At 47.0% G+C, this 26,363-nt stretch overlaps 1 protein-coding gene across 2 annotated transcripts in view; it reads right to left on the bottom strand.

The window, feature by feature from the left end:
• PSMD14 (proteasome 26S subunit, non-ATPase 14) overlaps positions 1-26,363 on the bottom strand; it is a 383,293-nt gene that overhangs the window by 135,847 nt on the left and 221,083 nt on the right. For both annotated transcript variants that reach the window (XM_069224236.1, XM_069224237.1), the window contains exons 5-6: positions 25,497-25,567; positions 4,292-4,442 (exon numbers count right to left, since the gene is read on the bottom strand). In XM_069224236.1, coding sequence (XP_069080337.1) covers positions 4,292-4,442; positions 25,497-25,567 — 222 coding nt within the window. The remainder of the gene's footprint in view (positions 1-4,291; positions 4,443-25,496; positions 25,568-26,363) is intronic.

Here is a 26,363-nt window from a genome sequence, read left to right as displayed (position 1 = left end):
GAAAACAGTCAGTCATTAACTTACCAAGAAAGGTGGCTTCTGTAAATCCCAGGAAAATCTTAAATCAACACACAGGCTACACCACGAAAAAAAAACAGTCCCCTCCTTTGCAACTACCACAAGTTCATACACTTCTAGAACAACAGAACACTCAAAGTAGCTGGTTTCCATCTGGGAAGACATCTCAGTGGCATACCAAGAAACTCCTCAGTTGTATGCTACTAAATATATTAAAAAAAAAAAAAAATCAAGTGTTTTAAAAGTTCATGAGCATTCAAATTGTTAGGTATTCTTCAACCACAGCTTTTGTAATCGTGCACGATGGCAAAATGTATCAGTACAGTCACATTAAGAAGATTCTAAAAGCCATGGGTGGGGCATTTTCATTGCTTGAGGCCCAGTATGTATTGTTTGGGGTCAAGCACAAGATATTTCGGGTTTAGTTTACACACTAGACAAGTAGGCCCCAACCTACTGCAGCATAAATCCTTGACACTCGGCTTACAGTATCACAGTTATGAATCTGTGAAAGAGGACTGTGTGTCTCTAAGGCAAGGTTTTTGTCCATATGTACAGGTTGCTAAAACTTGTATTAATTATTCATCAAAGCAAGGGTTTACTATTAGGGCAGGCACTCTAAACAAATGCATAAGCTCAGTTGCTTTGCCGACAGTGGTTCCAGTATAAAAGCTTGTAATCTGTTTTTATTAACGATTTGAGGCTATTCATAACGCTAATATACCCCATAATAGGCTGCGAGACTGCAAATTTCCCATCCCTACACTCTTTTGTCCACCTGAGAAAAGTGTTTTACTCCTGCTCATTACAGTAGTAAATTTCCAAGCAATTTCCGGACAGAAAAGAGAAAGGAGTAGTTGATGAATGACATTAATTAAACATGTTAGCTTGTGGGTGTGTGCAGATTTACAGTCATTCCAACCCCATATCTGACAATTCCGGTCTACTTACAGTCCCTCTATATAACTTGCAGAAATATGACAACATCAAAGCTTTTCTAGGATCCAAACTCTTGCATAATATGAGCCCTAAAATAGTGAAAAAAGAGGCTATTAACAGAGCTTGGGTATGACGAGAATGCTGGAGCAATTTGTCACTGCACTGCATGGCACCAAAAATGAAAAGTGGACTTTGTTTAAGGATAAGTACACTTCTGAACCTTCCCATCCCTAAGACAAGCAGATATTTTATAAAGGTCCACACTCTGAAAAAACCTCAGCACTTGGGCCCCTCATGGTTTTGCTTACACAAGGCAAATATCCCACAAGAGGGAGTCAAAGAACCGTATTCATGGCACTTGTACAGAGATGTACAAACCGGCGCCAAAATAGCACTAAGTAAATCCGATCCTCTGCCATTAAAAGGCCTTTGAGAATTCATAGCACCTTCGGGCAATACGTCACTGCTCGGGGTTTCCAGATTTTTATAATGCTACTTGCAAAATAACCCCACCTTGCAGTCCTGCTTCAAAAGTATGAAACTACAGGCTATCCATACACAGCATTAACATTTTGATTGCTACCTTCTTGTGCATTTAGGCCTAGGCAAACCATAAGTCAGAGCATTTTGCACATTGCGTCACGGTAAATTTCTTATCTGCATAGCTTTATCATGTCCTGAAAATAAAACAAACAACTTAATTTCAGTTTATAACCTGCTCAGAAAGCTATATTAACAAAACTCAAAGGGCGCACGGAAAAAGCCAAACTGTGGTGAAAACAAGCAAATTTGTTTAAGTGCAACATCCTGAGTTCATAAGGAAATCGTCTCAGGCGCACATTGTGTAAGAAACAAACGAGTATGCTTAAAAACTGTCAGGTCATGATTTACTGCACTCACCTCTGAAAATGGTTTCTCTAAACTGCTGATGTGATCCTGATTGCAAATTAAACATGACTCCTATCAATCGTTATTAACTAGTCTTATTAAAAAGGTACTAGTCCTGCTCTTTTCCTATCACACTCCCGAGCTTACTAGATATATGGTCCTCTTGCGGCTAGACTACAGCAACATTGGTGAATGTACCAAACTTTCAGAAATGCAGACTCAAGAGGCCTGTATATACATTAACTGAATTATCATATGCACACAACCACTGTCTTGAGGTCTTATTAATGGCTCTAAGTAGAACAACAAAACTAAAATTGCTTAGATCGACCGCAAAGAAGCCCGATTAAAAAAAAATAAAAACATGGAGGAGACGATCCACTGGTCACTTACTTTATAACACGATTACCCAGACACTGAGAACACGACCAATTTACCAAATATTTAGGAATGACCTGAAATTATATGTGCCCTAATTAGACAGTTTGTGTTGACTACACTGCCACAGAGGTATCACCCACTCTCTCTTCATACTCCTCCAAAGGGGAGAACCGATTATCAACCTTGCATCTGGTGTATCAAACCTAACTAGCCCCACCAAGCACATCATCCGACAAAGAGAAGTTCAGGTCAGCCACTAGATATTAATTCAGAGATCCTATAGGTGTAACATTGGCCCTACTATTGTTAATTATAACTAGTAGTTGTATGCCACACAATCTGTTATTAGTTTAGCATGTCTGTGCCTTCTGGTAGTCTAGAGAATGACTCTAGAAATATTTCAACCGTAGACCAGCATCTGTTTTGGTTTTGTGGAGGAATATGGTAAGTAGAGTATGTATATAATACTGTCAATCTCAGTCTTCGACTCACAAGTGCTCATTAGAGCCGAGAACGCAAATGTTTATGTCTCCAATTTTCTCCCAAATAAATACGTATATATGCCACAGTGACTGTTCCAGTGGGGCCTACAACCAGATCGGACAACCATTAAGGAACCATTAGGAAATTGACAACAACAATCTCTTAACGTTATTAGATGGAATAAAGTCAAATTGGCAGTATTAATTCATACACAAAATGACACCATTTACAAAAGGCTACAAAACACCAGCTATTTGGATCCGATTAAAAAAAACAGTTCCATACTGACAAAGAGTGAAAAAAGGCACCACAACATGTTCCGGACAATACATGGGTGAAAAAAGGCCAATCATAAAGTCACATGTGAAACCTCTACAACAGTGTGAAAATTTATCATATAAGCAAACTCTATTTATCCATTAGCAATGATCGACAAAGGAAGCTGCTCATTTCATTTCTTTTCATGTCCCCACAGTAGAGAGGATGATGGGAGTAAGGTTTATGTGACACCCCAATTTAGCTAAATAATAAGGGCTGCATGTCACGAAGGGGTTGACTATAATATCTGATTTAAAAATGATTTGAAGTCACAGCAATATAAATTTGACTTGATATGACAAGAACATGGTTAATATTCTTCAATACGAATTCCGCAACTGCCCTCAAATACAGAAAAGAAATATGCATTTTAGGAAGCGATGCAATTGCTACTCCCGCGGTACAAAAAAAAAATAATAACTTTCATAAATCGTGTTTTATTATCATTTTATCCAACATTACAATTGAAGTACATGCTCAAACAAGACACCTCAGCAGTATTTTAAAGCAGAAAACCGTCTAGTCAATTTCTGTATATTCTGTAGTTTTTCTAATCCGCTCTCCCTGTGGTTGAGCAAAATCGAATTGCCTCTCACATTTTCAGACAGCTCTGTGAAGGTGATAATAGAGCTGCTCCCTGCTGTCATGAGGCAGGAAATAGGAAAATGGCATATGGGGCTAGAAAGAAATAATAAAAAAGGAACTACACAAGAACAAAAGAGATCTCAACAAAGGACAACTAGAACCCAATATGCCTGGTTAGTTAATCTCTTTTCAGTCATTTAACATACATAATCATTCATCTGCATTCTCACTGCAAGATGTGAAGTCTTCAGAAAAACTTTAATTGTCTTCACCATATTGTCTGCATCTAAAAACCGAATGCCATGTAAAAAAAAACACTGCCACTAAGCGCAGCAACTGAAAGTTAAAAAACGCCCTATGCAAATAATATTTTTTCATTTTTGATACTCATTTTACATTCATCATTTACGGAAATACAGCAATGCGTTTGAAAAAAGAACAAAAAAACATTCATAATTCCAAACACATCACTTATAAAGCGAAGTGACAAAAGCTGATTATATATTTGTTGATGTTACATGCTTTTTATTTGACTAAAGTAGGGATCTGCACAATAACATCAAGGTTACTTAGCTGTACTTTACAAAATTACCACGCCATGGATAGGTTTGAGGTCGGCACTTTTTACAAAGATTTCAAGTTATTTGTGAAAAGGGGAAAAGCTGAAATCTCACCGTACCTTGCCTTTCACGCTCTGTATAGGATCCACCACGACTGCCACAGCTCTTTCCGACAGGGCTTCAAAGCTCTGCTGAGTGTTGATATCAACCCCAGAGAGCCAACAGCCAAAGCCAGGGTGACTGTGATACCAACCAACAACCATCTCTGGCCTGAAACAAATAATTTTTACAAGCTTAGGCATTAACAATGCGCAATATGAAAACAAGTGCCATGCGAGATAGGCTATACATTAGATGAAGGCCACTCAGGTGTGAAGAAGCACCACTAGAAGCATTTACCATATGATCGTGAAAACAGAGACAGGAACAAGAGCGACAAAGGAGTGCTATCATTAAGGATACACATTAGCAACTGTAGATCATGCTTTCAATTTTTCACCCTGTTACCACACTTCCCTGAGCCAGTTTTACCCTTTCAGCACTTGAGTAAATATCCACTCTTTAAATATCAATTAAACCAGCAGTAGAAGTAGGAACTCTGTCGAAAAGCAATTTGCACTCTTCTGCTCAACTGCTGAGCCTTTCGCTAACATTAATTTTAAAGTTTTTTCACAGTAGAAGACTTTTAGCAAGCAGATGACAACTGCTCAGAGGAAAAGGATAACATTTTGCAGTGTTTTGTTCAACAATGCTTTGGCAATGTTTTAAAGGATTGGTTTACAAATAATGCAATTTTGCACCTCCGACAGTAACTGCTACACCATCTTTGATGACAGATACAAAATGTGCACATAACATTAACATCTCATAAGAAATGGGAGGTAATCTGCTAGGACACTGCTCACATGCAGAGGCAATGAGCCGGCAAATCTCTGCAACAGAAGAGTGCAGAGATAAAGTTTATGAAGAAAAACGACCAGCAAATGTACATATGAGCAAATAAATTTAGCGTGAGTGGCATTAAATGGGGAAGGTTTCCCCACCATGGTATCTAATGCTAGATAATGAATAAGAGCAAAGCTTGTGCTGTAGGAGAGTAAGGCTGAAGCATTAAAGGCACTCTCACTTGGTTCAGAAATTATATCCTGAGTTTTGTTCTCTAAATGCCTGCCACTTTACAACTGATTTGCTCCTCGTGAGGTTATTTGGGTTTTTTCTTATTCTCTCCACAAAAGGTGAAAATGGAAGGAGAAGTCAAAGGCAACACTAAATAAAAAACAGTAACTTTGTTGGGAACAAAAGAACAATATTTGAAGAAGGAAAGTGGGAGTGGATGGTGACAGCATCTGCAGATCATGTGGTACTGGATTAGGCACAGCTTTGCTTCCTTGGAAAAGTCAAGCAACGTTAGTGGTGGGACACCGTCTGCCGTTCAGTTGCAGGAGTTTGGTGCAGGCATGCTTAGTCTATGCTGTGCCTACATGGTTTAGGTCGGGACAACACGGAGCAGCACCCAATAAACCAAGCAACTTAGTAAAGTGAAATTAACCTATGTTAATTTGAGCTTAGATGGGGGGCACACAGCTGACTGGTGGCACAATGGTACAGAGGGTTGATTCTTAATTAGTTAGAGGCAGTCAAAGGCTCAGGTTTTGAGATCTCTATTTTGGTCAGTTTAAAAACTTGAGGCTGCCGGGCTGAGTCAATATTACACAGTGGTCTGCAATTACTAGCTGAAGCTCAACTAAAAGCACTGCAGAGTAGCTTTTTGTAAAGTTTGGCCTGGCAATCACTTTATCTATCTTGCCAGACTCATGCTTTCCAAAAATAAATAAATAAATGTTTTTCGAAAAGGAAATCATAATAAACAAGCTAATAACATACTAAGGGGTAGTTCTTCTAGAGGATCCGGCGCTCACCTTTCTAATAGTAAAAGTATAAATTCTACAAATATCCTTAATCTAATCCGATGGTGCTTAAGCTAAGGAAAACCCTCCCCTAACCAAAACTTAGCAATGGTAACATCAAAAAAGGTTAACCTTAAGTCAAATCACGTTATGCACTCGTCATCAACAGTAAATTATCCTTCAGTAAATATAGAAGAGCCCTCAATTAAGTCCAATAGAACCCAAAATTTGGCATAAATTCTTCTTTATTCTTCTTAATAAATTTTGTCCCAAATTTAGTTCCTGCCAAGCCAACGTGTTTCGTCTGGGAATTACCCTTGACTTCTTCAGGGCTTTCTGTATCTCTTTAATTCCATTTGGATAGGACCTCCTGTAATTAAATTCGTCGTTTCAGTCGTTTCAGTTGTCACTGCTTATATCAATCCTATTTGTGCCAATCTTTATTACCAAGAGGCGTGCATTGGTAGACAGACAGAAAGGTAGAAAGACAGATAGACAGGTTGATAGACAAGCTGGGAGGTAGATAGACTGGCCATTAAAACAACATGTAGCTAGATAAAGGAAGACTTGTAAATATGCATACAGGAAGATATAGTGACAAATAAGCACAGCTTCAATTAGTAATGGGTGTTAAATATCTATATGCACATGCCATACAAGAGCACTGAAAGCAAACTAGAAAACCCTACAAGCAGGACATACAGACTAAAAAGGACAAAGTATGATTGTAATCATCCATTATAAATGCATACCATTATGACATACATAAAGAAGTGCAGTTTTAAATGCACTTCATTGTTTGCATACTAAAAAGAGGATAAGTTTATAAAGAACAATTTCAAAAGACACAAGCATTGGCAAAGTCAGGATATCTTGCCTTAACTCTTTGTTTAATATGTCTGTACGCAACGTATTTCTGATTGTGTTCAGGACTTTTAAAACATAGTTTTAAAATATGCAGTCTTAAAGCAGGAATCAGTAATTGCAAACTTACAAAAGTGTGTTATTCTATTGCTAGCAGGGTGGCTCAATAAGCTAAACAGTTGAGGCAGACAAACTGCATAGTATCTGAGTCCGCAAGCTGAAATCACACCAGGATTGATCCTAGGGTTTCCACTTCACAACATGCGATTACTGACACTGCTTCAAAACCTGGGCTTTCATATCACATGCTAATGCATTCTGGGTGTTGTAGTGTTATGCTTCCAATGAGTTAAGTAGACTATCACTCCTTCTAGAAATGGTTAAAAAGCCAGAATTTGATTAGAGTGAAGAAGGGTCCTTTAATACATGACCTAAGGGTGACGAAACCAACTAACTCACATTTCCATCCTCCTGTGGACTGGTAAATTAAGTACCATTAAATAAAGATAGACAGACGACAGAAAATGTACATCTCTTAGCTGAAGTATGTGTGCGCTATGGTGCACTAGATGAAAGACAACTTGTTTTAATGAATGTGTTTGGAGTCAGGTTAGAAAAGTAAGCTCAAGATTGGTGGAAGTATAAAAGCAGCGCCTTAGTGTTTCTTTAGAAAATCAACAAAAAAAAAAAACAGGCCACTGTTTAGATTAATAAGGCACACAGTCTGTTAACAAAAGGTACTGTACCTGTATATTGGTGTTATGCACTCAGCAGAGCGCCCAATTTATTAAAAGATTCATACAGAAAGTAAAAGTCGTTAAAAAAAGACCAGGAGAGGGGAAGAACCACAGGAAGCCAGGACAAAAAGTAAACGTGCGTCACAAAAACAAATAATGACACCGAGGAAGGACATTACCTGGTAACCCTTCATCTCCTATATTCAACACAGAGGCATCTTAAAAGGGAATACTTTTACACTGAGCACTGCACATTACTATAGATTTTTTTTTTTAAACTGCCATTTTTCGCAAACACAATTTAGTAAAGTATTCCATAACTTTTTTTAAAGAAAGTTCATACTACTGTAAGGTCAGATAGTAGAACATTTAAACATGAACGCGAAAAGCGCTCTGCAACATGAGAAAAATTACTAGGCGTGGTTGGGGCATAATAGACTATTCTTTACAGCTACGCTAACAAGATTAATATGGCAGAGCAGAAGGGACGCTTTGTTCTCATTAAAGCACGGACCAAAAAACAGGGTCTTCTTTAACCCCAGTGAAACACTGGCAAGTAAAGGACACTCATTGTGAGGTGGCTGCACACATGATTTACGCATGTGGATAGGCAAATGCATCACAGGTCGAAGTAGCCAGTGGCTAAAATTGGCGGACCCCATGCTCTATGTTAGGGCGGGAAGAAGAAAAATATGAATGATACAACAGACCAACAGATGAAGTGGAATGTCTGAAAGGCCCTATTGGTAAGTATAATAGGAATATAATTTTGGTAAATTTAGAAGGTCTTGGCTAACGCCAAACCTAACAATGCATACATATATATTATACATACATACATACAGGGCCTTTCCATTAGCCCTCTTCATCCATCAGTATGTTCAACTCTCATTCACACTTTCTTCCACCCATCACAGCATAAAGAATGGAACAGTAGTGGAGCCCACCCCATCCACTGATAATCTTGCAAAGTGGTTGATGACATTTGCCTTATCACATGGGCAGAGCCACCTAAAATGAGAATTGGGTGCTGGACCATTTCTTTATTCGCATATTTTTTATAGGTTTGGCAATTGTTGTACATTTTGTTTATACTTGGTAAAAAATTAAGTTAACTATTGCATTCTTGCTGAGGCCAGACCTATTGCCTCTGTCAATTCTTGTATTTAGTTTGACCCACTGTTAACCTAAAAAAGAGGGATGTTGAGCTCCTGTTTCTGAAAAGGAGAGCTCTTCATCCTTCCCATGTGCGCCGAAATGTGCCCACTGTAGGTGAAGATCTAGTTGTATTCTATAGCTTGTTGCTCAAAGATGCAACAACCTCAGGGGCAGAAGATGCCATGATGTCGAACAGGATGCCGTTGATGATAGAAAATAATGTGACACTGAAAGAAATGGCAGTAATCACAGTGCTTATTCGAAGAACCCTATTAAGTACAGACACAGCCCAACACGAGTGGAGACAGAGAACTCTTTTGACTTAACCATTTTAATGGGATGAGACTCTGTACAGTGTACTTTAGTTTGTCCAAGATTTCAAACCAAGTTCTTTACGGTGAGAATCTCAAAGGCAGACAACCCATATGTCATGCTTATATTTCCAGTACTTCATTTCACTAAATAAGTGGTACTTATCAAAGAAAGCAGGTAGGGTGTTAAATAACCAAGTGTTGTTGAGAAGTTCCCAGTGAAAAACTTCCAGGGTGCCTCATTAATACGCGTGTCACGTCCCACACTTATGGGAAGGATAGGTGGGGCTGCGGGAGGCTACAGGAGGGCAGGGGGCAACTATTACTGCCACCAGCTCCTCCCAGACTGCATTCACCAACCTGATCCACTGTGATCGGTTAATGGGAAGAAGGGAGGTGGGAACAAAGGAGCAAAGGCAGGAGACGCAGTTCAACTCATTTCTCGCACATTCACCACTACCATCCTACCAACGGAAGAAATAAATCAGGAGAGGTCAATTGGACGAAATCAAACTAGGGTTGTTTCCAATCCCTCCGTTCCAATTGCACCTCCTCTCCCTTTCAATTTCACACAGCTCCATAATTTCACAATACTTATTTGTCCAAAGGACGCCTTGTGAAATAAAGGAGCTGTGTGCCAGTGCCCCCACATTTTCTATGTCTAATAAAAAAAATGCAAACTGTTTTAGGCTTTTCTTGTGGAGAGACACACAATTCTGTGCCTCATGCAGGAGCCAGAAGTAGTAACGATTTGTTCTCATAACAAGAAATAATCCAAACTGCACATGATTTGTTGCTAGGGCTTAGACAGAGTGCTCCTTCCTCTCACAATACTTCTCTTTTCATAAGAAATATTGTCAAAGGAAGAAGCTTTGGCCCTCATTAAGACATTGGCGGTAAATCGCACTTACCGCCACGCTGACAGCCACCAACTTACTGCCGCTGCGGTGCATATCCTATCACCATATTATGACACACACACCAATCCGACAGAATACAGCCAGACACACAAGTCCACCAGCCCAAAGGTCAGTGATAAATTGGCGGTATCAAAACCCACACCGTTACGCCAACAGAACAACGCCCACCACATTATGACCCACGAATCACCACGGCGGACATTCAACTGCGGTAAACCATTGGCAGTACATACCGCTGCACTCACAATGCACAACCACATAGAAAACACCACCACATTGAACAATTCAAACAACACACATCTGACACCCATACAAACACCCACATTACCTCCAACCCCTTACGACTACAAACCATTGCCAGAGAGACACCAAGACCACTGACAACTAGAGCCACACACTACTCACACCTATACACCACTCACGCACTCCACATCACACACACCAACACATTACCCACACACACCAACACATTACCCACACACCTCACAGAACACCCATGGCACCACAGACACACCCCTATTTCACAGAGGAGGAGCTAAGGGTCATGGTGGAGGAAATTGTCAGGGTAGAGCCACAACTATTTGGAGCACAGGTGCAGCAGATATCAATAGTAAGGAAGATGGAGCTATGGCGGAGAATCATGGACAGGGTCAACGCCGTGGGACAGCACCCCAGAACTAGGGATGACATCAGGAAGAGGTGGAACGACCTATGGGGAAGGTACATTCCATAGCAGCAAGACACCAGCTCGCTATCCAGAGGACTGACAGTGGACCCCCCACCTCGCCCCCCACAACTCACAGCACGGGAGGAGCAAGTCTTGGCAATACTGCATCCTGAGGGCCTGGACGCAGTCGAGGAGGACTGAACTCTGGTAAGTCAACTCTCTACTATTATCACCCCCCTTACTGCATGCCATCAGATACCCTCACCCCCATCACTCCACTGCATCCCACACACTCCACCATCACATCTCACTAATGCCAATGCCAAGCCCTGCATGCTGTACCAATGCATGGAGACCCCTCACAGCCCTGCAGGGACATTCATCACTACAGCATGCACACCATAGAGAACTAACAATCCCATCATACACTAACTTACACAAGTGAAAGCTGGCAGGGCAAATCCAACCATAGAGGTGAAGCCACGGCTCTACAATATGTCAGACATATAAACCATAACACATCATTTACATCCCCACAGGTACCAAAGTCACCGGAGAGGAGGTGCCAGCACTATCCAGTCCCTCAACTGAAGAGGCCTACAGTAATGACAGCAACTCTGGTCTTCAGGATCTGGATGACCTACCTGCCCATCAGGGACCACTGGAAAGCCGGTTACCCAGGCCCAGTCATACACCACCACAGAGCCTCCCCCATCAGGAAACAACACCACAGCACCCACCCAGCGTACCCACACCTCTGTCCCCAGGACACGTCAATCAGCAGTGTCAAACTCGACAGGGACCCAGGCCACACCTCTCACACAAGACAATTAGGGACCTGGGGTCAATGGCAGTGGGCACACGGTTCAGGGGACAGAGGCACAGGCCACCAGGGACACTGGGAGAACTGCTGTGCACCAGGGGGAGGACAGGCACAGGGAACAGACTCTCCAGGAGGCACTCACAGAGATCCCGGGAGCCTATCAACATTCCCAGGACAGGATGGGCCAGATCCTGAACAACGTGCAGGGAAACAGGCGGCTGCAGAAGGACAGTACCAGGGGATCAGGCAGGACTTGCAGGCCATCAACAACACCCTGATCTCAATAGCAGGGGTGCTGGCAGACATGGCCAACATTATGAGGGAGGCAGTCTCACACCAGCGGGCTCCTGCTACTAGCCAGATATCTGAACAGCCTTCCGCTGCCACTAGTGGCCAGGAGGCCCCATCACAGAACTCACAGGTCACCAGCACCCCTCCCCCTGCAGAAGGTGAACCACCCCGCAAATGTTCCCTGCAATCCAGACAGAAGCCAGAGACACTTGCCAAGACCCCCGCCAGGATATGAGACTCTCCTGATTGTCCCCCTTGTGGCCCACTCAGTCACCCTGTCCACCTTGAACTGCCATTGCTCCCCTTCCTATGTCCCCTTGGACAATGCACCTCTGCTACAAACAGATTGTAACAATACCCTGGACTTTCCTCCATCATCACACCATTCCATTGCACTTTCCCCTCTATATATTAGCACTTCAATAAACACCCTTTGCAAAAAATCCATTTGGAGTATGTCATGTATATCAAATATGTATTTATTGAAACAGGTACACATATTGCAAATTAACTGTACATAGAATGAGCATAGATTAATGAGCTGTAGCTGGCTGTAGTGATCACACCAGGAGTATATTTCAGGTCACCAACATCTGCAAAATGAATTGCCAGAGGGAACAGTAAGTGGGCACAGAAGTGGGAACTATCAGCATGCCACTGCCGCAAAGATTACAAACAAAGTCATTAAAATGTAACGTTACACCGTCCTACCTGTGTGTCACTGGAAGTATTGTTAAATAACTGATGTTCTGTTGTCCTCATCCTCATCCTCTTCATCCTCACTGTCCACAGGGTCTACTGCTGCCATACGGGCATCTCCTGTCTCCTCCTCCTGCAGAAAAGGGACATGGTGCCTGAGGGCCAGGTTATGCAACATGCAGCATGCCACTACTATCTGGCAGACCTTCTTGGGTGAGTAGCACAGGGATCCACCTGTTAGATGGAGGCACCAGCCAAAGGTCCTTTCAATGATCCTTCTGGTTCGCCTATGTGCCTCATTATAACGTTCTTCTGCCCTTGTCCTGGCATTCCTGACAGGGGTCAGCAGCCATGATAGGTTTGGGTAACCAGAGTCACCTGCAAATATTGAGGGACAACATTTAGCCACACACTATCCTATATGGCCCACACCATACTCATACACCAACATATACTGGGTGTGAACCAGGGGGGCTCACCTATTAGCCACACTCAGTGCCCCTGTAGTCGGGCCATCACATTTGGGATGCTGCTATTCCTCAGGACAAAGGCATCATGCACTGACCCAGGATATTTAGCATTGACATGGGAGATGTACTGGTCCCCCAAGCAGAACATTCATGGAGTGGAAACTCTTACGATTCCTGAACACCTGTTCATTGTGACGGGGGGGGTGGGGGCAGATGCAATATGTGTCCCATCAATCGCACCAATTATATTAGGGATATGTCCCATTGCATAAAAGCCAGACTTTACTGTGACCAAATTTTATCAGGGCAGACAACACTCTTGTCAGCACGTTTGAGAACATTGGCTGTGACATTCCTGCTGCCAAACCCACTGTCACTTGGAAAGAAACAGTTGCCAGGAAATGGAGTACTGGTAGCACTTGCACAAGAGGGGGGATCCTAGTGGGGTGACAGATAGCAGATATCAGGTTCCAATTGGGAACACAGCTCAGTGATTGTGGTCGTCAAGTCTATAGGTGAGGATAATGTGCCTGTCCTCCAGTGTTGCCAAGTCCACCAGGGGTCTGTACACGGGCGTTTGTCTCCATCTCCTATTCATCCGCAGCGGTAGAATCTAAGGGACAAGAGAGTGAGGAACCGGTCACAATCTGAACAATGGCGCTACAACAGTAGTTTGCATTCTGTAAACATGTAATGGGTCAGTGTGATTTGTCCAGTATGTGCTAATATCTCTTGTGACACAGCATTATTCCAGAGGCTGGCCTGCCTGTCCCCCCCCCCCCCAAACTGGCGTCCGCCTGTCCTGTGTGGAGGGACAGGTGGAATTGAGGTAATTCCACTGACGTTGTGCATCGGGAACCGCTGTGCAAATCCTTATTGGTTAACACTGGGCCCTATGGAGTACAGTGGCCAATGGTGATCTACGCCGGTGGTGACTGTACGCACCGCCGCGGACGTGACCACCATTTTCTATAATATTCCTCACTTGCTACCTGACCTTCCATAGGAGAGTACCTACACTGCATGTGCTGCTGTGACCTGTGTCTGGAACCTACCATGGCCCGTGTGACCAGGGAAAGGGCCCCAAGCCTTCACTCTGGAGGAGCTGGACAGACTGGTGGATAGGGTCCTACCCCAGTACAGACTGCTGCATGAGCCTCCAGACCAACAGGTGAGTGCACTGTGGGCACAATGCATGTGAAATGAATGCATGGAGTGGTGTGTGTGTGTGTGAAGGCCTCATGTAAAGGGGGTGGGTGGATGTCCTCTTGGTGGCGTACAGGTTGTGTCCTGGGCTATGTGTGTGCCAATGGTGATGGGAACGGGTATGGTCGGCCATGTGTATAACAGGCTGGACTCATTGTCTAATGGTATTTTCCTGTGTGTATTGCCTCTGCAGGTCAGCCACCATCAAAAGAAGGGTATATAGCATGCCATTGCCAAATAGGTGCGGACCCTGGGGGTCTATGGCAGGCGGAGCACTCACTGTCGCAAATGGTGGGAGGACCTGAGTCTTTGGGCACGGAAGACGGCGGAGGCCCAGCTGGGGATGGCCTCCCAACGAGGGAGGGGTGCCCATCGAACCCTGACCACCCTGATGGCCCACATACTGGTGGTGGCCTATCCAGGGCTGGATGGGCGCTTGAGGGCATCACAGCAGCCACAAGGGGGTGAGTACAGTTCCCATTATTACAACTTACGCATGGTAGGGTGGTATCCGGGTGGTGGATGTGTGTTGGTGGGTGCCTCTAGGCCAGGCCTGACATTGCAGCGTAGGTCCCCTGGTGGCTAGGGTTGTGAAGGGATAATCAGCTACCTAGCTCATAGGCATCCACTACTGGTCAAGGCTGTGTGGGTCCCAGGTGTGCTGCATTAGCCGGAGTGTGCCGCACCCCATGCCTTGGTGGCTAGCAATATCACTGGTAGTGCAATGCATAGTGCGTAAGCCTGTTCCCTGTGAGTGAGGGTGTTGTGTACGCCAAAGGTGGTGTTGGTGCAGCCATTGACCCAGTGTATCCTTTGCCCCCCCCTTTCTTGTTTTGTCATCCTGTCCTTATGTGCATTAGCATCATCTGGCGGAGGAGCAGAGGGCAAGGGGAGCACCACAGCGGAGACCGGAGGGGACACTTCAGACACAGATACCTCCTCTGATCGAAGCTCCCTGGTGGTGGCGGACACTTCTGTGACCACCACAGCTACAGGTACCACCGCCACCCCCGTACCAGCACCTCCATCCCAGCAGCCCCTCTATGAGTTGCCTGTGCCCGCTCACCCAGGAAGGTGGGCATCTCCTCCACCCCAGGCACCTCAGGCCCTGCCCCAGTGAGCCCTGCTGCTCTGAGTGAGGAGGCTATTGACCTCCTGAGATCCATCTATGTAGGGCAGTCAGCCATTGTGAATGCCATCCAGGGGCTGGCAGCCCAGATGCAACAATCTAATGCATTCCTGGAGGGCATTCACACTGGATTGGTGGCCCGACAGAGATCGATTCAGGCTCTGGCCTCCTCTCTGATGGCAGCCATTGTCCCTGTTTCTACCGTCCTCCCTCCAACTTCCACCGCCCAGTCCCATTCTCCTCAAACCCAACCCATCCCAGGCACACATACAGATGAGCATGCACACAAGACAACACCCAAGAGTGGCACAGGCAAACACAAGCACCATACTTCATCCCTCAGGCACTCACACAAACACCATCTGGTTGCAGACAAAACAACATCCACTATTTCCACTGTCTCCCCCTCTCCCTCCTCCCACCTAGTTATGTGCACACTCACACCTGCATGCACTACATCATCAACCACTGCCAGTATCATCACCACACCAAGCACAACACACCTCACTGGCAGACACCTCCACAACATCCATGCACACGTCCCCTGTGCCCTCTCCCACTGTGTCTGTCCCCCTCCTAAAGTACACAAATGCAAGCACTCAGACACCCAACAGCCATCCACCTCACAACAGCATTCAGCCCATGCACCAGCACCCAACTCCAGCAGACACCTCCTACAACCACTCCCTCAACCGCCACTCCCATTCCTTCTCCCTCTTCCTGCCCCAACGTTGCTAAAAAACTGTTCCTATCCACCATTGACCTCTTCCCAGCCCCTCCTCCTCCCCTCTGGCCTGCACATATATGGCCAGGGTATCACAAACCCAGCCAAGCACTTCAGCCACACAGTCCATGGGCCCAGTTCCATCCGCACCTACTCGTGGTGGAAAGGAATCCAGGCCACATTTACTGGGGAAGGAACCTGCGCCAGCCAGCCTAAAGGGGAAGGAGCCTGCACCAGCCAGCCTAAAGGGGAAGGAGCCTGCGTCAGCCAGCCTAAAGGGGAAGGAGCCTGCGTCAGCCAGCCTAAAGGGGAAGGAGCCTGCGTCAGCCAGCCTAAAGGGGAAGGAGCCTGCGTCAGCCAGCCTAAAGGGGAAGGAGCCTGCGTCAGCCAGCCTAAAGGGGAAGGAGCCTGCGTCAGCCAGCCTAAAGGGGAAGGAGCCTGCGTCAGCCAGCCTAAAGGGGAAGGAGCTTGCACCAGCAGGCAAAAAGGGCGAGGAGCCTGCACCAGCAGGCAAAAAGGGCGAGGAGCCTGCACCAGCAGGCAAAAAGGGCGAGGAGCCTGCACCAGCAGGCAAAAAGGGGGGGGGGGGCCTGCACCAGCAGGCAAAAAGGGGGGGGGGCCTGCACCAGCCAGCCTAAAGGGGAAGGAGCCTGCGCCAGCCAGCCTAAAGGGGAAGGAGCTTGCACCAGCAGGCAGGAAGACCAAGGAGCCTGCACCAGCAGGCAAAAAGGGCGAGGAGCCTGCACCAGCAGGCAAAAAGGGCGAGGAGCCTGCACCAGCAGGCAAAAAGGGCGAGGAGCCTGCACCAGCAGGCAAAAAGGGCGAGGAGCCTGCACCAGCAGGCAAAAAGGGCGAGGAGCCTGCACCAGCAGGCAAAAAGGGCGAGGAGCCTGCACCAGCAGGCAAAAAGGGGGGGGGGGGCTGCACCAGCAGGCAAAAGGGGGGGGGGGCTGCACCAGCAGGCAAAAAGGGGGGGGGGGGCTGCACCAGCAGGCAAAAAGGGGGGGGGGGCTGCACCAGCAGGCAAAAAGGGGGGGGGGGGGCTGCACCAGCAGGCAAAAAGGGGGGGGGGGGGGCTGCACCAGCAGGCAAAAAGGGGGGGGGGGGCCTGCACCAGCCAGCCTAAAGGGGAAGGAGCCTGCGCCAGCCAGCCTAAGGGGGAAGGAGCTTGCACCAGCAGGCAGGAAGACCAAGGAGCCTGCACCAGCAGGCAAAAAGGGGGGGGGGGGGGGGGGGCTGCACCAGCAGGCAAAAGGGGGGGGGGGGGCTGCACCAGCAGGCAAAAAGGGGGGGGGGGCTGCACCAGCAGGGAAAAAGGGCGAGGAGCCTGCACCAGCAGGCAAAAAGGGGGGGGGGCCTGCACCAGCAGGCAAAAAGGGGGGGGGCTGCACCAGCAGGCAAAAAGGGGGGGGGGGCTGCACCAGCAGGCAAAAAGGGGGGGGGGGCTGCACCAGCAGGCAAAAAGGGGGGGGGGGGGCTGCACCAGCAGGCAAAAAGGGGGGGGGGGGCTGCACCAGCAGGCAAAAAGGGGGGGGGGGCTGCACCAGCAGGCAAAAGGGGGGGGGGCTGCACCAGCAGGCAAAAAGGGGGGGGGGCTGCACCAGCAGGCAAAAAGGGGGGGGGGCTGCACCAGCAGGCAAAAAGGGGGGGGGGGCTGCACCAGCAGGCAAAAAGGGGGGGGGGGGCCTGCACCAGCAGGCAAAAAGGGGGGGGTCTGCACCAGCAGGCAAAAAGGGGGGGGGGCCTGCACCAGCAGGCAAGAAGGCCAAGGAGCCTGCACCAGCAGGCAAGAAGGGCAAAGTGCCTGCACTAGAAGGCAAGAAGGGCAAAGTGCCTGCACCAGCAGGCAAGAAGGGCAAAGTGCCTGCACCAGCAGGCAAGAAGGGCAAAGTGCCTGCACCAGCAGGCAAGAAGGGCAAAGTGCCTGCACCAGCAGGCAAGAAGGGCAAAGTGCCTGCACCTGCAGGCAAGAAGGGCAAAGTGCCTGCACCTGCAGGCAAGAAGGGGGGAGGGCTGCACCAGCAGGCAAGAAGGCCAAGGAGCCTGCACCAGCAGGCAAGAAGGGCAAAGTGCCTGCACTAGCAGGCAAGAAGGGCAAAGTGCCTGCACCAGCAGGCAAGAAGGGCAAAGTGCCTGCACCTGCAGGCAAGAAGGGCAAAGTGCCTGCACCTGCAGGCAAGAAGGGCAAAGTGCCTGCACCTGCAGGCAAGAAGGGGGGAGGGCTGCACCAGCAGGCAAGAAGGCCAAGGAGCCTGCACCAGCAGGCAAGAAGGGCAAAGTGCCTGCACTAGCAGGCAAGAAGGGCAAAGTGCCTGCACCAGCAGGCAAGAAGGGCAAAGTGCCTGCACCAGCAGGCAAGAAGGGCAAAGTGCCTGCACCTGCAGGCAAGAAGGGGGGGGGCTGCACCAGCAGGCAAGAAGGCCAAGGAGCCTGCACCAGCAGGCAAGAAGGGCAGAAGGGCAAGGAGCCTGCACCAGCAGGCAAGAAGGGCAAAGAGCCTGCACCTGCAGGCAAGAAGGGCAAAGAGCCTGCACCTGCAGGCAAGAAGGGCAAAGAGCCTGCACCTGCAGGCAAGAAGGGCAAAGAGCCTGCACCTGCAGGCAAGAAGGGCAAGGAGCCTAGGCCAGCAGGCAGGAAGGGCAAGGAGCCTGGGCCAGCAGGCAGGAAGGGCAAGGAGCCTGGGCCAGCAGGCAGGAAGGGCAAGGAGCATGGGCCAGCAGCTGTGACGGAGCCCCCACCACCAACCATTGTTGTGCATCCATCTGAGGGTGCAGGGGATGTGTGGGAGCCTCCCATCACCATCTGCACAGTGCAGATGTTACCGCCAGCAGACGCAATGTCACCTTGCGTCCATGGGCTGGTGTGCGGCCTGTCCACTCCAGAACCAGTGGGCATGACACTCACTCGAGAGACTGTGGCCTTGCACTCCCCTGGTCAAAGCACAGGGCATTGTTGTGCCCTCCAGAACCAGTGGGCAAGACACCCTCTCTAGAGACTGAGGCCCATCACTCCCTAGGACAAAGCACATCACTCCCTAGGACAAAGCACAGGGCATGTTGCCCCCTGCAGAACCAGTGGGCAAGACACCCACTCGAGAGACTGTGGCCCATCACTCCCCAGGACAAAGCACAGGGTATGTTGCCCCCTCCCGAACCATCGGGCAAGACACCCACTCGAGAGACTGTGGCCTTGCACTCCACAGGACCAAGCACAGAGCATGTTGCACCCTCCAGAACCAGTGGTCCTGTTTCAGCTGCCGGCTGAGGTGACCCCTCCCTTCCCCCGTCTCCCCGAGGTGCCTGCCTATTTACAAATTGATGCCCCTGCAGTGTTCTTTCCGTGTTGATGCAGGTGACAAGTAGGGCTTTGGACTTTGGCCTGTGGCCATGTGGCCCAGTCAAAATGAGAACTGGGCTGTGTCCCTTGTTCTGTGCATTTGTATATATCTGTTACATTGCCTAAATTATTATTTCTACTGTGTTGAGCTTATTACAATCAGTTTGGTAAAATCTTTTTGTCCTTGCATTATTCAGCCAATTTAGGGGGATTAACCTGTTTTCTTGGGCAGCTGGTTGTGTGTATGGTGTGTGTGTGGGGTGTGTATGGTGCATGTCTGTGATACTGTCGTTCTTCCCCCCCCCCTTGTGTGCTAGGTGGCTGTACTCACCGTTGTCATCTTCGCTGGCCGTGGTGGAGCAGAACGTAGAATATCATCAGGAAGACTTGTAGTTCGGGTTCCATGGTGGTGTGGTTCTTCCATGTGTCTCCAAAGGGGAGTCCTTTCACTTCTGAGCTCAGTTTCCACCAGGCTTCTGATGTCATTGGTACCGCCCCGGAAAAGGTGGCGGATTGTGTTGTTGTAATATGGTGGGCGGAAGACTTCCGCCTGGCTGTAGGCGGCTACCGCCGTGGTGGCTGTTGTTTCCATCCTGGCGGTCGGTGTGGTACATTGGCTGTCTTTCGGAGATCTTTCATAATTTGGCGGTAGTTACCGCCAGCCTGTTGGCAGTATTAACGCCACTTTATCACCGACCGCCAGGGTCGTAATGAGGGCCTGTGTGTTTCTACCCCTGCAAGGAGCCAGATGGTGTTTGGGCACACTGAGAAAAACTGCAAACAGTGTCTGACTCATTGCTAGGGCACAGTGCACAACAGGAGGTCAGAGTAAAGATTTCTGAAAACTAGACACCTGGGAAAGTCCTATGTAGGGTGGCTTGTGCGGATACAACTTTTTTTTTTTTTTTAAACTCTGAATGTCTTGCAAACATCAAACTTTTATTAAATTAACTGAATTTCTCATATCCGCGATGGTAAGCTCAACAATTGTTTGGGTAACAATAAAAGTGCCACCACCAAATGTTCCCATGCTTCCACCAATAAAAACACTACCTCACATGCAGATATGGCCCTATTATAATGGACAAGAACAGGTCAAATATGATCCTGTATACTCAATGAAGCATTGATCTGGTATTCACATGTTCAACATTTTGGCCTACTCCTCTTCAGTGAAACAGGCCCACCCCCATGTGGTCCCATTTCTATCAGAAGATGTTTTGGAACATTGGGCGTCAGGACTTTTGCAGTGTGCTGGAAATTTCAGAAGATTTATATCACAGAAAAGTGGATATTGTGTTTTTAATCAATACTTCAACGTTTGCTAGGCGATCTAGGTAACGATATGTGATGGGATTCAGGTATGCCACATCACTCTAGGTTCCTCTGGGTTTCTGCTTTTAAGGAATGCCTGAGGTTGGCAGGTTTCCTTGGGTGCCTTAACCAAATTCTGCAGCCATTTCCAAGGCAGCTTTCTCTATCAAAATCATTCCTTGCTGTCTAGTGTGAGGACCTGTAGGAAGTTGGCTCTGTATGTGCTATTTCAAAGTAAGGAATAGCATGCACAGAGTCCAAGGGTTCCCCTTAGAGGTAAAATAGTGGTAAAAATAGATAATACTAATGCTCTATTTTGTGGTAGTGTGGTCGAGCAATAGGCTTATCCAAGGAGTAGTGTTAAGCATTTGTTGTACATACACATAGACAATAAATGAGGTACACACACTCAGCGACAAATCCAACCAATAGGTTTTTATATAGAAAAATATCTTTTCTTCGTTTATTTTAAGAACCACAGGTTCAAATTCTACATGTAATATCTCATTCGAAAGGTATTGCAGGTAAGTACTTTAGGAACTTCAAATCATCAAAATTGCATGTATACTTTTCAAGTTATTGGCAAATAGCTGTTTTAAAAGTGGACACTTAGTGCAATTTTCACAGTTCCTAGGGGAGGTAAGTATTTGTTAGGTTAACCAGGTAAGTAAGGCACTTACAGGGCTTAGTTCTTGGTCCAAGGTAGCCCACCGTTGGGGGTTCAGAGCAACCCCAAAGTCACCACACCAGCAGCCCAGGGCCGGTCAGGTGCAGAGTTCAAAGTGGTGCCCAAAACACATAGGCTAGAATGGAGAGAAGGGGGTGCCCCGGTTCCGGTCTGCTTGCAGGTAAGTACCCGCGTCTTCGGAGGGCAGACCAGGGGGGTTTTGTAGGGCACCGGGGGGGACACAAGTCCACACAGAAATTTCACCCTCAGCAGCGCGGGGGCGGCCGGGTGCAGTGTAGAAACAAGCGTCGGGTTTTCAATGTTAGTCTATGAGAGATCTCGGGATCTCTTCAGCGCTGCAGGCAGGCAAGGGGGGGATTCCTCGGGGAAACCTCCACTTGGGCAAGGGAGAGGGACTCCTGGGGGTCACTTCTCCAGTGAAAGTCCGGTCCTTCAGGTCCTGGGGGCTGCGGGTGCAGGGTCTCTCCCAGGCGTCGGGACTTTAGGTTCAAAGAGTCGCGGTCAGGGGAAGCCTCGGGATTCCCTCTGCAGGCGGCGCTGTGGGGGCTCAGGGGGGACAGGTTTTGGTACTCACAGTATCAGAGTAGTCCTGGGGTCCCTCCTGAGGTGTCGGATCTCCACCAGCCGAGTCGGGGTCGCCGGGTGCAGTGTTGCAAGTCTCACGCTTCTTGCGGGGAGCTTGCAGGGTTCTTTAAAGCGGCTGGAAACAAAGTTGCAGCTTTTCTTGGAGCAGGTCCGCTGTCCTCGGGAGTTTCTTGTCTTTTCGAAGCAGGGGCAGTCCTCAGAGGATGTCGAGGTCGCTGGTCCCTTTGGAAGGCGTCGCTGGAGCAGGATCTTTGGAAGGCAGGAGACAGGCCGGTGAGTTTCTGGAGCCAAGGCAGTTGTCGTCTTCTGGTCTTCCTCTGCAGGGGTTTTTCAGCTAGGCAGTCCTTCTTCTTGTAGTTGCAGGAATCTAATTTTCTAGGGTTCAGGGTAGCCCTTAAATACTAAATTTAAGGGCGTGTTTAGGTCTGGGGGGTTAGTAGCCAATGGCTACTAGCCCTGAGGGTGGGTACACCCTCTTTGTGCCTCCTCCCAAGGGGAGGGGGTCACAATCCTAACCCTATTGGGGGAATCCTCCATCTGCAAGATGGAGGATTTCTAAAAGTTAGAGTCACTTCAGCTCAGGACACCTTAGGGGCTGTCCTGACTGGTCAGTGACTCCTCCTTGTTTTTCTCATTATTTTCTCCGGCCTTGCCGCCAAAAGTGGGGCCTGGCCGGAGGGGGCGGGCAACTCCACTAGCTGGAGTGTCCTGCTGGGTTGGCACAAAGGAGGTGAGCCTTTGAGGCTCACCGCCAGGTGTGACAATTCCTGCCTGGGGGAGGTGTTAGCATCTCCACCCAGGGCAGGCTTTGTTACTGGCCTCAGAGTGACAAAGGCACTCTCCCCATGGGGCCAGCAACATGTCTCGGTTTGTGGCAGGCTGCTAAAACTAGTCAGCCTACACAGATAGTCGGTTAAGTTTCAGGGGGCACCTCTAAGGTGCCCTCTGGGGTGTATTTTATAATAAAATGTACACTGGCATCAGTGTGCATTTATTGTGCTGAGAAGTTTGATACCAAACTTCCCAGTTTTCAGTGTAGCCATTATGGTGCTGTGGAGTTCGTGTTTGACAGACTCCCAGACCATATACTCTTATGGCTACCCTGCACTTACAATGTCTAAGGTTTTGTTTAGACACTGTAGGGGTACCATGCTCATGCACTGGTACCCTCACCTATGGTATAGTGCACCCTGCCTTAGGGCTGTAAGGCCTGCTAGAGGGGTGTCTTACCTATACTGCATAGGCAGTGAGAGGCTGGCATGGCACCCTGAGGGGAGTGCCATGTCGACTTACTCGTTTTGTCCTCACTAGCACACACAAGCTGGCAAGCAGTGTGTCTGTGCTGAGTGAGAGGTCTCCAGGGTGGCATGAGACATGCTGCAGCCCTTAGAGACCTTCCTTGGCATCAGGGCCCTTGGTACTAGAAGTACCAGTTACAAGGGACTTATCTGAATGCCAGGGTGTGCCAATTGTGGATACAATGGTACATTTTAGGTGAAAGAACACTGGTGCTGGGGCCTGGTTAGCAGGGTCCCAGCACACTTCTCAGTCAAGTCAGCATCAGTATCAGGCAAAAAGTGGGGGGTAACTGCAACAGGGAGCCATTTCTTTACAGGACCCCTACCCAAATCCATTTAAATTCCACAGTTCTGATAGTCCCACAATAAGAAGACCGATCGGAACAAAGATGGGGGTCAAGCTTTAGCAGAGATATGTTTCTGTGCAAAGGGGACTGGAGGGAATTGCTGTGCTTTGGAGAAAAGTTTATGAAAAAAGGACAAACATCATATTCAGCATGTCGTGCTGGCCAGTCAATCAGGGTGCCAGAGATTTGGCACCTAGCTACAGAAACCTCAGGATGTGTAGATGTTGAAAATATATGTTTTGCAGTTTCATATAACGCAAAACCAACCCAAAGGCATTGGAGCGATTTAAATGAGCACCAATTACATTACACAAGACACATTAATTTTTTTCAAACACATTTTTAACACAGTAAAATTAAGTGATTTTCCCAGAATCACAGGATGATGAGCTGATACTAAGACTCTAACCTGGTTCCCCAGGTCCAAAGTCAGCAGATCGGCCAGCAAAGCCACATACCCTTCCGAAGGAGCCTGGGTGATACTTCCAATCCAAAGACAGGTACCTAAAGCACTGTTTCATTTGCTGTTGCTTTAGAATTTTCTGAAATGCCCTGCATCGTGTTTACCGCCTGTGTGCACCCCAAACCCATACAAGCATGTTATCCCCTGGTCAGAAGCCCATGCCTTATTGATAGGAGATGCAGCAATTGACAGCTCTAAATGTTGCAGAAAAAAAAACATGTATTGATGCTCTAAGATACTAAAGAGGTACCTGTGTTTTTACAACCTAATGCCATTTTTTTCAAAACAGCTCCGTTCAGCACAAAGGTTAACAGACACCCTTAGCAAGGATGAAGGATTTAAGGTGGCAGATCGATGTGAAGGAGCTTTATTTCCAACTTGGTATTCTTAACATGTAGTTCTGGAGGAAAAAGAGCTTAACAATTACAGATAACTGTTTTTATTTAAAAGTAAAAAAATACACAAAAATATTTTGAAATTATGAGCATACTTATGTATTATAAAATTGTTTACGAATAAACAGATAATCGGCCCAGGATCAAAGAAAATCCCATGATGGAGAAATGCTTATTACCTTGTATTGAAATTTCCACTTTACAATTAGCAAATGGAAATTGTGGTTAGGCTGAATAAAAAAAAAATCATTAAGTAGTGAACGTCAGGAAGGGAAGATGGGTGTTTTCACTCTAGGCAAAATTGACCATTTTGCCACCACTGGCAAGCTGCAACAAAGTGTGATTGAGAAACCGTAGGAAGCTGCCTTTTATTACCATGTCAATGGATTGTCCTCGCCACTGGAGCAACATCAGTGAACCACTTATGAATAAGAAAGACCGTTCTAGATGCACAGGATGCACCAATATACGCCAAAAGAAAATGTACAACATGAAAAAGATTTTTAGCCGGTGGAAAAAAAAAAATCAGATATCAGAAATCTGCACAATTAAATATTATCTGCTTTGTTAATGGCAGGTAACAAGAGCTCACGAAGGATGAATGGTACTGTCAGTAATAATTGGCCTAAACTCATCGATGGTAGCGCAGGGTAAAGTTTGTGTTTGAGACGTGTTATGTTTTTATGACCCGTTTATCCGTTGGCTGATTGATGAAGTTATTAAAAAAAAAAAACTTTATTCATAATCACGTAAAGTACTATTTTTGGGATTAGAGAAAGCAGATGAGCTCAGAAATTAAAGAGATCATGTCATTAAATAGCTTGGAAGAATAAAGAACAGGGTTTGTTTTTCGCCTATTAATCTTGTTTTACTTAAGTCTCAGCAGCTTACATTGTGTTACGCAGACAGACCCCTCATATAAGCACTGAAGCAGAAGTGTAAACTAAATACCTGAATACAGTCAATAGATTTAATGTACACAAATTGCTTACCTTCCTGTCTGCTTCAGCATATCCAACATTTTGGCCTGAAATACAGGATCAACAGCCTCCACACTGACACCCTATTTCAAGAAAATGGAGAAACATTTTAAAAAAAATACAAAACCTTACACCTTTAAACATACAGGAGAACAGAATAAGACTGCTACAGGTTTGTTTCTAATTTTCAAATCCAGGGCTGAAAGTAAAAATAGTTTTGGGACAATTATAAATAAACAGACCTGCCTATAAGATAGACAATGTACACTCAATCAATCAGTTTTTATAAAGAGTGGCTTCTCACCCATAAGTGTCTCAAGATGCTGGGGGGCCTCATCCGAAGAGCCACGTCTTGAGGTTCTTCCTGAAGATGGTGAGCAATGGGCTTTGTGTAAGGTGCAGGGGGAGGTTGTTCCAGCTCTTTGCTGCAATATAGGTAAAGGATCGTCCTCCAGCGTTGGTTTTACGAATGCGAGGAACGGTAGCTAGGGCCAGTTGGGTGGAGCAGATGGATCTGGTGGGGGGGTGGGGTGTGGAAGGAGGTGTGGTGATTCAGGTAGGCTTGTCCTACGTTGTATATGGCCTTGTACGTGTGGGTGAGTATCTTCAAAGTGATTTGTTTCTTGACCAGGAGCCAGGGGAGGGTCCTCAGGAGTCGTTCCTTGCTGAGGTGGCATTTTTCCGAAGGATAAGCTCGGTCTTGTCAGAGTTGAGCTTGAGGTAGCTTTCTCTAATCCCGGTGGCGAAGGCTTCGATTTGTGAATGGAAGTTCCTTTTGGCTGTGTCCGTGTCTTCGGTAAGGGAGATGAGGAGTTGTGTGTCATCGGTATAAAACACTATGCTCATTCCGTGGCTTCTGACAATGGCTGAGAGTGGGGC

The sequence above is a fragment of the Pleurodeles waltl genome, chromosome 3_1, assembly GCF_031143425.1.
Source record: "Pleurodeles waltl isolate 20211129_DDA chromosome 3_1, aPleWal1.hap1.20221129, whole genome shotgun sequence".
NCBI classification, from domain to species: Eukaryota; Metazoa; Chordata; class Amphibia; order Caudata; family Salamandridae; genus Pleurodeles; species Pleurodeles waltl.
Note: the sequence above shows the minus strand (reverse complement) of the source record. Positions and strands in the feature narration are given on the sequence as shown.